Source organism: Oncorhynchus nerka, linkage group LG27, assembly GCF_034236695.1.
Source record: "Oncorhynchus nerka isolate Pitt River linkage group LG27, Oner_Uvic_2.0, whole genome shotgun sequence".
In the NCBI taxonomy this organism is placed as follows: Eukaryota; Metazoa; Chordata; class Actinopteri; order Salmoniformes; family Salmonidae; genus Oncorhynchus; species Oncorhynchus nerka.
The window spans coordinates 60836356-60850618 of record NC_088422.1 but is presented as its reverse complement, the minus strand read 5'-3'; the positions used below and the strand labels follow the sequence as shown (position 1 = coordinate 60850618).

The window sequence follows — 14263 nt, the reverse complement described above, 5'->3', positions numbered from 1 at the left end:
TGGGCCATTCAAAAGAATTAATCTACAGTCAAGAGCCGACACATTACCTGGGAGTAAAACCCAAATAACTCCTCAACATATTTTGAGTGCTGGAAAAGGTACACAATTCTGATACTTGAGTAAAAATATTGATACCTTAAACAGATAACTACTCAAGTAAAAGATAAAGTCAAACAGTAAAATAATACTTGAGTAAAAGTCTAAAAGTATTTGGTTGTAAATATACTGAAGTATCAAAACTAAATGTAATTGCTAAAATATACTTAAGTATCAAAAGTAAAAGTATAGATCACTTCAAAATCCTAATATTAAGCAAAGCAGACGGCACCATTTTATTGTTTTTAAAATGTACGGACAGCCAGGGGCACACTCCAACACGTCATTTACAAATTGGGCATTTGTGTTTAGTGGATCCGCCAAATCAGAAGTAGTAATTGATAATGTTCCTGTCCTGCTAAGCATTCAAAATGTATTGAGTACTTTTGGGTGTTAGGGAAAATCTATGGAGTAAAAAGTACATTATAATCTTCAGGAATGTAACGAAGTAAAAGTAAAAGTTGTCAAAAAATAAATACTAAAGTAAATACAGATACACAAAAAAACAACTTAAGTATTTTTACGTAAGTACTTTACAACCCCGGCATATTTTCAAACAATATATACAGCAGAGGCGCAGCAGCTGGTTGTGTGAATGAGTTACCTGTCTCTTTAATAAGATATATGAAGAGGAGGGGCAGTAGTAGCAATGATTTGTATAACCAACTGGCCAGAACAAGCGAGGTGGGCAGAGCCAAGCACGAGTTAGCAAGTTCTTATTTTCGCGTTCTAGTAATGTTTTGAAACTTGTCGTGTTCTAGCAATGTTTTGAAACTTGTCTCGCGTTCTAGCAATATTTTGAAACTTGTCTCGCGTTCTAGCAATGTTTTGAATCCACTCTGTTCATAACATGTTCTAGTTTTGGGAACAGAAAACTATATTGACATCAAATGTTTCATCGATGAGAAAATTAGCAGAATGTGGCACAAAATCAATCTCGTTCCATCCTCTCCCACTGCCGTTAACACGGCTTCCTCTCACTACCATATTTGGTACATTATTTGAGCGAGTGGAAAAACCAAACGGATGCTTCACATTTGTACATCCGGTGAAATATCTGTCTCGTTGTATTTGTGGTTGGAGTGCTCGGATTGAAGTGAAACAACGTTGCAACTCAGATAGTATGGAGTCGAGTGATACAGTAACTAATTTGAGAATTTAGACTAAGGTTCCAACGTTTGAATATCAACAAGGATATTTTGTTGCACCATTATATCAAATGGGACGAAAGGTTATATTAGTTACGTGCTCATTGATACAACGGGCACTAGATTTTGACGGAAACTTTGGAGAAAATACAAGGAAGTCCGAATAAATAAATCCATTAATTGAAGATGCATTGTCCATTTAACTTAAATTGTAGTGGGCTCATATACAGGGCTGTTTTAAAGGTCATATTGTGTTGTGATGATTTATAAACATTCCACTCATAAGCCTATAGTCTACTATACTAGGTTACTTGCTCTGCTGGAATAGCGTGCACATCTTGCAAATCAGGACTCTGGACATGCCATTAACATTAATAAGGATATATCCTCATGCCTAGGTATCGCGAAAGCCAAGTCTCAGGCGAAAAATACAGATTGGGACCAGAACTGAAAATATGGTATTTATTAAGTACATCTCCTTCATCGAAGTTGTGATTGTTGAGTACATTACTGTATACAGTGAGTAGCCTACAGCACACATTTAGCTTATTAGACAAATGTATGTCTTTGTTTATTTGACTCCTATAAAGCTCTGTGCTTGTGCATATAATAAGCATCCTACATGGCCATGCCTGCTCTGAATTTCCATGAACTTTCCCTCAACCTCCTCTCTTTCTGTCCCTGGTCATCAGTGGGTATGGCTGTGCAGACCACTTCTACGAGTCAGACACCCTGCTGCACTGTTTCTAGCTACTCAGGAAGCTGCTAGGGTCACCTGTCACCCAGGACATCATCTGACAAGCACTTCAGCTATGTTGTGGCTCTCTTTGCCCCCTGGACTATCACACCCCACTAAACAGTGTATGTTGCTGTTTAGTGTGTATGTTGCTGTGGCTAATGTTCATTATAAGTCTTGGAAACCGGGAGTTCCACTGGTTTTCACCATGGAATAAACTCAGGTTAGTGATCAACATAGAATCTGCACAAGAAAGCCTACCTTCTGAACATAATGATAATGCTTTGATAAACAGGGAAATTAAAGATTCTCCGGTACTTGTGTATACTTTTTAGCCAGTAGTTCTGAAAGTAGGGCTCATAAGCCAAAAGTATTCTCAGAAAATTGCATACTGTGTCACAAATGTTCAGATATGTCCACCAAGTCATTGCTCTCTCTCTCTCTCTCTCGCTCTGCTGTGTGTGCATCTTGATAGTTGACACTCAAATGGCGAGGGGCAGAAGCTCATTGGCTAGAACTCGAATTGCTATGGGGCTGGGCCACATAGGGGAACATTTAGGGGAAATGGCACAGCACAGCTTCGAGAAAAACAGTTGCTTTTAAACTAGGGATTTTGTGGCTAATTTAGGGAAGACAGTAATTTTGCTCATAGATTATGTATATATGAACTACACATGGACACTATCCAGCCCAAAGCGGGTGGTTTAAAAAATACTTTGTTTTCACCAAAGTACCAGAGCATGTCTTTAAATGTTTTGATCTAAGGTCAAAGCAGATTTGGTAAGTGGAAAAGGACAATAATCCATTTATTTCACATCACTCATAATAACATGTATGCATTTAGCTGCACCCTCCATAACACCTGCAAATATCTGTACGCGACCAATAAACTTTGATTTGATTTGAACATGGCATTTTTGTGCTTGTCTGCCACAGACATGTGGAGGAGTACTTCCTGCCCAGGATGATCCAGGATGTGACAGGACAGGTAGGATCAATCTCTCTCCCTACCTCTCTCTCTAATAATGGCGGGGTGTTGGTATGCACTAAAAAGGATCAGTGATGAGGATTATTTGCATGTTTCTTCATTTAAAGGGAAACTGTACCATTAATATACAGTACCAGTCAAAAGTTTGGACACACCTACTCATTCAAAGATTTTTCTTTATTTTTTACTATTTTCTACCTTGTGGCATAACATCAAAACTATGAAATAACACATATGGAATCATGTAGTAACCCAAAAAGTGTTAAACAAATTTAAATATATTTTATATTTGAGATTCTTCAATGTAGTCACCAATTTGACTTGATTACAGCTTTGCACACTCTTGGCATTATCTCAACCATATTCACCTGGAATGCTTTTCCAACAGTCTTGAAGGAGTTCCCAAAAATGCTGAGCACTTGTTGGCTGCTTTTCCTTCACTCTGCAGTCCAGCTCATCCCAAACCATCTCAATTGGGTTGAGGTCGGGTGATTGTGGAGGCAAGGCTATCTGATGCAGCACTCCATCACTCTCCTTCTTGGTCAAATAGCCCTTACACAGCCTGGAGGTGTGTTGTGTCATTGTCCTGTTGAAAAACAAATGATAGTGGGACTAAGCGCAAACCAGATGAGATGGCGTATCACTGCAGAATACTGTGGTAGCCGTGCTGGTTAAGTGTGCCTTGAATTCTAAATACATCACAGAGTGTCACCAGCGAAGCACCATCACACCTTCTCTTCCATGCTTCACTGTGGGAACTTCACATACAGAGATAATCTGTTCACCTACTCCACATCTTACAAAGACACTGCAGTTGGAACCAAAAACCTCAAAATTAGACTCATCAAAGCAAAGATTTCCACTGGTCTAATGTCCATTGCTCGTGTAACTTGGCCCAAGCAAGTCTCTTCTTATTATTGTTATCCTTTGGTAGTGGTTTCTATGCAGCAATTTGACCACGAAGGCTTGATTCATGCAGTCTCCTCTGAACAGTTGAGATGTCTGTGTAGCGGCGTTCTTCGTTTGTGGAAAGAGAGTCGGACCGAAATGCAGCGTGTTGGTTACTCATGACTTTAATGAATGAAATGCGGTACATGAAATAACTCAGAATACAAAACAACAAACAGAACGTGAAACTAATTACAGCCTATCTGGTGACTACAACACAGAGACAGGAACAAACACCCACGAAATACAAAGCGAAACTGAGGCTGTCTAAATACGGTTCCCAATCAGAGACAACGACAAGCACCTGACTCTGATTGGGAATCGCCTCAGGCAGCCAAACCTATACCACACCCCTAATCAGCCGCAATCCCAAATAATACAAACCACAATACGAAACACAACACATAAACCCATGTCACACCCTGGCCTGACCAACTATTTAACGAAAACACAAAACACTATGACCAAGGCGTGACAGTCTGCTTATTTTATTTTTACCTTTATTTAACCAGGCAAATCAGTTAAGAACAAATTCTTATTTTCAATGACGGCCTAGGAACAGTGAACTGCCTGTTCAGGGGCAGAACGACAGATTTGTACCTTGTCAGCTCGGGGGTTTGCATTTGAACCTTCCGGTTACTAGTCCAACACTCTAACCACTAGGCTACCCTGAACTCTGTGAGGCATTTACTTGGGCTACTTCCTCTGCAGCAGAGGTAACTCTGGGTCTTCCTTTCCTGTGGCGGTCCTCACGAGAGCCAGTTTCATCATAGCACTTGATGGTTTCTGTGGTTACCCTTGAAGAAACTTTAAAAGCTCTTGACCTTCATATCTTAAAACAATGATGGACTGTCAGTTCTCTTTGCTTATTTGAGCTGTTCTTGCCATAATGTAGACTTGGTATTTTACCAAATAGGCTATCTTCTGTATACCACCCCTACCTAGTCACAACACAACTGATTGGCTGAAACGCATTAAGACGGAAAGAAATTCCACAAATTAACATTTAACAAGGCACACCTGTTAATTGAAATGCATTACAGGTGACTACCTCATGAAGCTGGTTGAGAGAATGCCAAGAGTGTGCAAAGCTGTCATCAAGGAAAAGGGTGGCTACTTTGAAGAATATATTTATTTAACACTTTTTGGTTTCCTATATGATTCCATATGTGCTATTTAATAGTTTGATGTCTTCACTATTATTCTACAATGTGGAAAATAGTAATAATAAAGAAAAACCCTTGAATGAGTAGGTGTCCAAACTTTTGACTGGTACTGTATATGTGCTACAATCAATAGTATCATCAATTTAATGGGATCGTTAATGAAATTATTTTCCATTGTTCTGTCTCTTGAAGGACACTGTCCCCTTTGTTGACTGCGTCCTCTCAACCAAAGACACCTGCATCGGGAGTGAGGTCTGTGCTGAACTGTAGAACCCTAGGAGGCACATTCAATTAAGAGCCTCAAACGAAGGTCTTTTCTTTTCAAACCTTACTCAATTGCTGTCATGAGTTGTGTACTACTGTGTGTCCTCAGTCATTTGTGTAATGGATTGAAAGAGAGCTCAAATGTTTTTGAGAGATTAAGTGAGATTGCTTATGTGAATAAATATATACAGTATGCAGTTTTTCTAGTAAGCTACAGTATGTAATGAAGTATGTGGGAATGCCATGTGCTTGGCAGCCCCCATGTGGACATGGGTCTGGACGGTGTGGAGATCTTCACCAACTCCTCAGCCAGCTACCACGAGCTACGCAAGGCAGACCACAGAGTCATCCTGGTTAAATCAGCCACCACGAAGGTGATCATACACACACGAACGGACGGGCGGACGGACACATGCACATGTTACACCGCCCTCAAACTCAACTCTGGACCTCGAAGCCGGTTCCACTGCATTTTTTATTGTTCCCCTCTAATCAGGGACCGGTTTAGACCTGGGACAACAGGTGTGTGTGCAATTAATTATGAGATCGAGCAGAAAACCAGCGGGCTCCGGACCACGTAGGCTAAGGGTTGAGTATCCCTGTTACACAGTATGTTTAGTGAGAGTAGAGGTACTGCATGTTGCCTGCCCAGTAACCACTTAGAGGTACTGTTTTGTCATTAAAGCACTGCTCCATTTCATACAGTTTTTTGCCTACATGTATATTTTGATTAGTATGAGTTTGGGTAACACTTATCATCACATTGATCCTAGACGTGTGTAATAACACTGTAATTACTACATAACTACATTGTTGTTTCATGTTATTTTGAGTTCATTGTTATTGCATAGTAATGAAGTTGGGCAGTTTCTAATATTACAAGTGGAATAAGGACAAGTGTGTTGTTGTTTTGCACAGAGTGTGTGTGTGTGGGGGAGGGGGATCTATGTGTTTGCTAATCAGAAGGGTTGTGATGGAGACAGACTCTACTATGATGGTTGTGCCATTGTGGCCATCAACGAGGACATAGTGGCCCAGGGAAGAAAGTTCTTCCTGGACGACTTGGTAAAGACAGGCAAAACATAACGGAAAGCAAATGTGAGAAGAATATCTTGCAGCCTATTCTTTCACCCTCACCTCACACACCCGCTGTGAGCTGTGCTTGATTACATGGCATGCCATGTCAGCATGTCGTGTAATGTTATTGTTAATGTTAGCCAGTTCCCAAAGGGAACTCTTGGACAATGTGTAACCTGTGTGTGTGTGTGTGTGTGTGTGTGTGTTGCAGGAGGTTGTGTCACTCTGGGTCTGGAGGATGTCCACAGCTACAGGGGAGAGCATTGCCACCCACACGTGGTGAGCTGATATCTCTCTTCAAAACAGGGCTCTTTTTACTTCTCATAAATGGCAGGTGTGATTCAGAAACACCTTACTCCCCTAGTGAAACTAGCCACTCAAGGGAAGCCAGAGGTAATCCTGTTCAACATTCAACTCCCCAACCCAAGGCTCTGTCTCTGTCCAGTGTCGTCTTTCCTCCCTACACTGGGTACACACTCGAGAGTCACTTTAACTTCTCCCTTCAGTTATTGACTCAGACTCAAAATAAAATGCCCATTACATTTGAAATGTCACATGGTTTGCTGTTATGTCCTCCACTGTGTCCAGGAGTATGAGCACAAGCCGTGCCATCGAGTCAAAGTGGACTTCTCCTGGTCTGATTGTGAAGATGTCTACCTCCCCACTCGCCAGCCCATTGAGTGACAGATCCACACCCCTGAGGAAGAGATTCGGCATGGCACCCCCTGACAAAGACTGTGATCACAAGAGTGTTGTGTGGCTAAAATGCTGCCCAAAATAAATAGTAGCTATTTTTGACTGTGTATCCCTGTATTTTCTTTTTCACCATGGAATCATTGGAAACAGACAGAGACGGCAGCTACTATATCGCCACACAGAGGATTCCGAAGCATGGAGTGTGACATTCATTTACCCTGACTGCTCCCTTTGTGTCTGAAACTGAGCTGCCTGTCTTTGGTGGAGCCAATCCCTGTCTGAGAGAAGTTAAAACTAAAAAGACACGTTTTATTTAAAGCTACTTTCCAGATCATGTGACTGCCCACCTCTTTACAGTTTACAGTGTACACATACAGACCCTTCCATTCATGTGATCTGGAAACAAGCACAGGCCTTCATTCTAACCTGCAATTTGACCCATGTCAAATACATGCACATGCGTGTCTCTGTGTTCTTGTCTTTGGTGTCTTCAGCCTGGGTCCAGCATGTTGGGTTTGGGAATACCTAAGGAGAAGTGGTCAGATGAGTAGTGCTTACGCTTACTTGCGTATTACTGAATATTTGTACTGGATCTTTATATTGTCTGTATATCTCTGTCCATAAACACCCCTGTTATTCCCTGCTCCAGGCTGGTTTCCTTCTGCCCCTCAGTGGTGGTGTGGACACTTCCTCTACAGCCTGCGTTGTCTACCCCATTTGTGTGCTGGTCTGCCAGGCAGTCAGAGATGGCAGTGAGTACTGGACTGGATACTGTACAGGCCCATAATGGTTTGTTGTGTCCCACAAGGAACACATGGCTCCTATTCTAAAGTTTGACGTTGCATTCAAAGTTTGTCACTACAGCTTCGGACAGCTACAGCTTCAACTTCTTTCCTTCCTTCCTTCCCTCCCTCTCCCTGGATCAGACTCCCAGGTGCTGGAGGATGTTCAACGGGTAGTGATGTGATGTGTCCTACACCCCCACTGGATCCACTGGAGCTGTGTGGACGCATCTTCACCACCTGCTGCATGGCCAGTGAGAACTCCTCGGTGGGAACCCGTAACAGGGCCAAAGAGCTGGCTGCTCAGATTGGCAGGTGAGCGTCACTGGCCCCATCATAGTTGGGCAGTTACAGAATAACAAATTAGAACATCTGTTGCATCTTGTTATAAATCTCACCGTGTGCTTTTCTTCAAAAGTGATTTTTCTTCTTTGTATTTTTCTTGTTGATTCAGTTCACACATGAACCTCAACATCGACATGGCAGTGAAAGGCATGCTGGGAATCTTCTCCATGGTTACGGGAAAGTGTCCCCAGTTTCCATGCTAATGGTGGAAGCACCAGAGAAAACCTTGCCCTACAGAATGTGCGAATGGGTTAAGTGTAAAGGGTCCAGGAGTACAGGTCCAATACATTGTTCAGGTGATACCTGAAACACTACAACAAAGCAGAGACCCGTTTTTTGCAAAGTGAAAAAACAAAACAAATCTAAGATGAGCAGGGCATTTGCCCTTTTATTGCGCCATTTACTTGCATATTCACACATGCTCACCACAATCCTCACACCATCATGTTTCCGTTGAACAGTCTGAGCTGAGGAAACAATTGTGTGGTGTGTGAATTTGATGATCCTTTACTGTTTTGGGGCGGCAGGTAGCCTAGTGGTTAGAGCGTTGGGCCAGTAACCAAAAGGTTGCTGGATCAAACCCCTATAGCTGACAAGGTAAAAATCTGCCCCTGTTTCCTCAGCTCAGACTGTTCAACTGAAACCTCTCATGTGGATGAGAGGTTAGTGAGTACTTGTCACGGTCGTTGAAAGGAGTAGAGTTCCACATATTTTAATACATCGAAATTCACCAAACAAAACACTAAAGCACAACCGAAACATGATGCTAACAGGGCAACTATACATAGTCAAGATCCCACAAATCACAATGGGGAAATGGCTACTTAAATATGATCCCCAATCAGAGACAAAGATCAACAGCTGTTTCTGATTGGGAACCATACCAGGCCAACATAAACCATTATTCACCTAGATGACCCACTCTAGTCACTATCACGTGACAGTACTAATCTTCTTTGAGGAAAAGATTATGATTATTAGAAAGCAAATTACGGACTCCTCTTTAAACCTGCGTATTCCTCCAAACCTCAGTTGTCCTGAGTCTGCACAACTCTGCCAGGACCTAGGATCAAGAGAGACGCTCAAGTGTTTTAGTACTATATCTCTTGACACAATGATGAAAATAATCATGGCCTCTAAACCTTCAAGCTGCATACTGGACCCTATTCCAACTAAACTACTGAAAGAGCTGCTTCCTGTGCTTGGCCCTCCTATGTTGAACATAATAAACGGCTCTCTATCCACTGGATGTGTAACAAACTCACTAAAAGTGGCAGTAATAAAGCCTCTCTTGAAAAAGCCAAACCTTGACCCAGAAAATATAAAAAACTATCGGCCAATATCGAATCTTCCATTCCTCTCAAAAATTTTAGAGAAGGCTGTTGCGCAGCAACTCACTGCCTTCCTGAAGACAAACAATGTATACGAAATGCTTCAGTCTGGTTTTAGACCCCATCATAGCACTGAGACGGCACTTGTGAAGGTGGTAAATGACATTTTAATGGCATCGGACCGAGGCTCTGCATCTGTCCTCGTGCTCCTAGACCTTAGTGCTGCTTTTGATACCATCGATCACCACATTCTTTTGGAGAGATTGGAAACCCAAATTGGTCTACACGGACATGTTCTGGCCTGGTTTAGATCTTATCTGTCGGAAAGATATCAGTTTGTCTCTGTGAATGGTTTGTCCTCTGACAAATCAACTGTAAATTTCGGTGTTCCTCAAGGTTCCGTTTTAGGACCACTATTGTTTTCACTATATATTTTACCTCTTGGGGATGTTATTTGAAAACATAATGTTAACTTTCACTGCTATGCGGATGACACACAGCTGTACATTTCAATGAAACATGGTGAAGCCCCAAAATTGCCCTCGCTAGAAGCATGTGTTTCAGACATAAGGAAGTGGATGGCTGCAAACTTTCTACTATTAAACTCGGACACAACAGAGATGCTTGTTCTAGGTCCCAAGAAACAAAGAGATCTTCTGTTGAATCTGACAATTAATCTTAATGGTTGTACAGTCGTCTCAAATAAAACTGTGAAGGACCTCGGCGTTACTCTGGACCCTGATCTCTCTTTTGAAGAACATATCAAGACCATTTCGAGGACAGCTTTTTTCCATCTACGTAACATTGCAAAAATCTGAAACTTTCTGTCCAAAAATGATGCAGAAAAATTAATCCATGCTTTTGTCACTTCTAGGTTAGATTACTGCAATGCTCTACTTTCCGGCTACCCGGATAAAGCACTAAATAAACTTCAGTTAGTGCTAAATACGGCTGCTAGAATCCTGACTAGAACCAAAAAATTTGATCATATTACTCCAGTGCTAGCCTCTCTACACTGGCTTCCTGTCAAAGCAAGGGCTGATTTCAAGGTTTTACTGCTAACCTACAAAGCATTACATGGGCTTGCTCCTACCTATCTCTCTGATTTGGTCCTGCCGTACATACCTACACGTACGCTATGGTCACAAGACGCAGGCCTCCTAATTGTCCCTAGAATTTCTAAGCAAACAGCTGGAGGCAGGGCTTTCTCCTATAGAGCTCAATTTTTATGGAACGGTCTGCCTACCCATGTCAGAGACGCAAACTCGGTCTCAACCTTTAAGTCTTTACTGAAGACTCATCTCTTCAGTGGGTCATATGATTGAGTGTAGTCTGGCCCCGGAGTGGGAAGGTGAACGGAAAGGCTCTGGAGCAACGAACCGCCCTTGCTGTCTCTGCCTGGCCGGTTCCCCTCTTTCCACTGGGACTCTCTGCCTCTAACCCTATTACAGGGGCTGAGTCACTGGCTTACTGGGGCTCTCTCATGCCGTCCCTGGAGGGGGTGCGTCACCTGAGTGGGTTGATTCACTGTTGTGGTCATCCTGTCTGGGTTGGCGCCCCCTTGGGTTGTGCCGTGGCGGAGATCTTTGTGGGCTATACTCAGCCTTGTCTCAGGATGGTAAGTTGGTGGTTGAAGATATCCCCCTCTAGTGGTGTGGGGGCTGTGCTTTGGCAAAGTGGGTGGGGTTATATCCTTCCTGTTTGGCCCTGTCCGGGGTGTCCTCGGATGGGGCCACAGTGTCTCCTGACCCCTCCTGTCTCAGCCTCCAGTATTTATGCTGCAGTAGTTTATGTGTCGGGGCTAGGGTCAGTTTGTTATATCTGGAGTACTTCTCCTGTCCTATTCGGTGTCCTGTGTGAATCTAAGTGTGCGTTCTCTAATTCTCTCCTTCTCTCTTTCTCTCTCTCGGAGGACCTGAGCCCTAGGACCATGCCCCAGGACTACCTGACATGATGACTCCTTGCTGTCCCCAGTCCACCTGGCCATGCTGCTGCTCCAGTTTCAACTGACCTGAGCCCTAGGACCATGCCCCAGGACTACCTGACATGATGACTCCTTGCTGTCCCCAGTCCACCTGGCCATGCTGCTGCTCCAGTTTCAACTGTTCTGCCTTATTATTATTCGACCATGCTGGTCATTTATGAACATTTGAACATCTTGGCCATGTTCTGTTATAATCTCCACCCGGCACAGCCAGAAGAGGACTGGCCACCCTACATATGCTCTCTCTAATTCTCTCTTTCTTTCTCTCTCTCGGAGGACCTGAGCCCTAGGACCGTGCCCCAGGACTACCTGACATGATGACTCCTTGCTGTCCCCAGTCCACCTGACTGTGCTGCTGCTCCAGTTTCAACTGTTCTGCCTTATTATTATTCGACCATGCTGGTCATTTATGAACATTTGAACATTTTGGCCATGTTCTGTTATAATCTCCACCCGGCACAGCCAGAAGAGGACTGGCCACTCCACATAGCCTGGTTCCTCTCTAGGTTTCTTCCTAGGTTTTGGCCTTTCTAGGGAGTTTTTTCTAGCCACCGTGCTTCTACACCTGCATTGCTTGCTGTTTGGGGTTTTAGGCTGGGTTTCTGTACAGCACTTTGAGATATCGGCTGATGTACGAATGGCTATATAAATAAATTTGATTTGATTTGAGTACTAGAGAATGTCAATGTTTTTTATTTTTTTATTTCGAATTTTCTGTCTCACATTTTTAAAAAATTCAGTGTTGTCTGCTTCAGTCCAACATAAAATAACAAAAATAGTATGTACCCCTCTCTCTATTTGACCTTCACCTCAATACCCCTCTATTCTGCAGCCTAGCTGGCTACTTCACTAAGTAAGTATGACTGCTCAGTAAGGCAGACCTGACAAGCTTCCTGCAGTACTGTGTCGAAAAGTTCCAGCTCACCGCAATCAGAAGGTGAAGCATGCTGTTCTGCGAATCCATATTCTTCTCTGGGACAATACAAAACAGTCAGTATAATGTCAGGAGACTCACCGTGTTGGCAACTGTCTTTATGTCCTCTGTAGTATCATGGCTGCACCTCCCATTGCAGAGCTGGAGCCCCTGACAGACAGCCAGGTGTCGCAGACTGATGAGGTAACAAGTCACCACTAGTGGAGCCAGATGTGGCCTTGGGCCCTCTGACTATGTTGATCGTTGTGGGTGTGGGCCAACCACATATGAAGTGACAACTTATTATTCTTTTTTTCCTTTTTTCTTCTCACATACTGTACAACACACACTGCTGGGATTGACCTTTCTTTATACGTATTAAGAAAAGTTGACATTTAAGACTTAGGAGTTAAAGTCATACCATATACCGTAAATAAACCCCCCCCAGCTCTATTCAGCTTGACTACTGTTGTTATTGTCCTGCCATGCTTTTCCTCTGTGGCTGTGTTGACTGTGTGGCTCAACTTTCCCTTGTCCGTGACTGCTGTCTATATATACCACCTCACAAGCTTGGAAGATGGATGTCTCTTCGGGGATGTCATCTGTGCACATAGCTTGTTCTGTTATGGTGTAATCTGACCTCTTCCTTATCCCTTGCTGTCGTCCTCTCTCTTGCTCTCTCTGTGTCCCCCTCTCGTCAGCCTGATATAGGGATGACATACTCAGAGCTGTCTGTGATTGGCCGGATCAGGAAGATCTCCAAGTGCGTCCCGTACAGCATGTCCTGCAAACTCATCCGCACGTGGAGGGAGGTCCTCTCCCCTCCACAGGTCACTCTACACCCCTGTATCGCACACCATTTACTATTTTCATACTATTATATGCCTACCGTGTAAAAAACGAGGAAAACTCTCAATGATAGAGTGTTATGTTTCACACAAAGTCATGTACACACTGAGTGTACAAAACATTAAGAACACCTTCCTAATATTGAGTTGCATGGACTCTACAAGGTGTCAAATGCGTTCCACGGGGATGCTGGCCCATGTTGACTCGAATTCTTCCCACAGTTGTGTCAAGTTGGCTGGATGTCCTTTGGGTGGTGGACCGTTCTTGACACACACGGGAAACTGTTGAGCGTGAAAAACCCAGCAGCGTTGCAGTTCTTGACACAACCCAGTGCACATGGCATCTACTCCCATACCCCGTTCAAAGGCATTTAAATCTTTTGTCTTGCCATTCACCCTATGAATGGGACACATACACAATCCATGTCTCAACTGTCTTAAGGATTAAAGGTTGTTCTTTAACCTGTGTCCTCTCCTTTAATTACACCGATTGAAGTGCATTTAACAAGTGACATCAATAAGGGATCATAGCTTTCACCAATATTCCCCTGGGTAGTCTATGTCATGGAAAGAGGAGGTGTTCATAATGTTTTGTGCACTCAGTGTATGATATCTATTTGTATGATTGAGAATAACACTTCTTCTGACCATTGAAATTTCAGGGGGCAGCCAAAGTGAAACACTTCTTCCAGATGTATTCTGTGAACAGACACAAAATGACAACTGTGACACCATCCTACCACACTGAGAGCTATGGATGGACCCGATGACAACCGCTTTGACCTCAGGCCATTGCTCTACAACACTCGCTGGTCCTGGCAGTACAGAGCCATTGATAATCAGGTGGGGATCCAACAGTTAACATGACATTTTACTGTGGATCTTTCACAATTGCTTGTTCCCTCAAAGGTTTTAGCGGATTTGATTTAATCTCACAAGAA

At 43.1% G+C, this 14263-nt stretch overlaps 1 protein-coding gene across 1 annotated transcript; it reads left to right on the top strand.

Moving 5' to 3' along the window:
* The first annotated feature begins 7781 nt into the window (after nt 1-7781).
* On the top strand, nt 7782-14162 carry LOC115112099 (glutamine-dependent NAD(+) synthetase-like). Its single transcript, XM_029638894.2, has 6 exons — nt 7782-7871; nt 8046-8216; nt 11490-12498; nt 12609-12678; nt 13176-13304; nt 13985-14162. The coding sequence occupies exons 4-6, from the start codon at nt 12613-12615 to the stop codon at nt 14090-14092; spliced, it is 303 nt and encodes a 100-aa protein (XP_029494754.1). The 5' UTR covers nt 7782-7871; nt 8046-8216; nt 11490-12498; nt 12609-12612; the 3' UTR covers nt 14093-14162.
* Nucleotides 14163-14263: the final 101 nt, after the last annotated feature.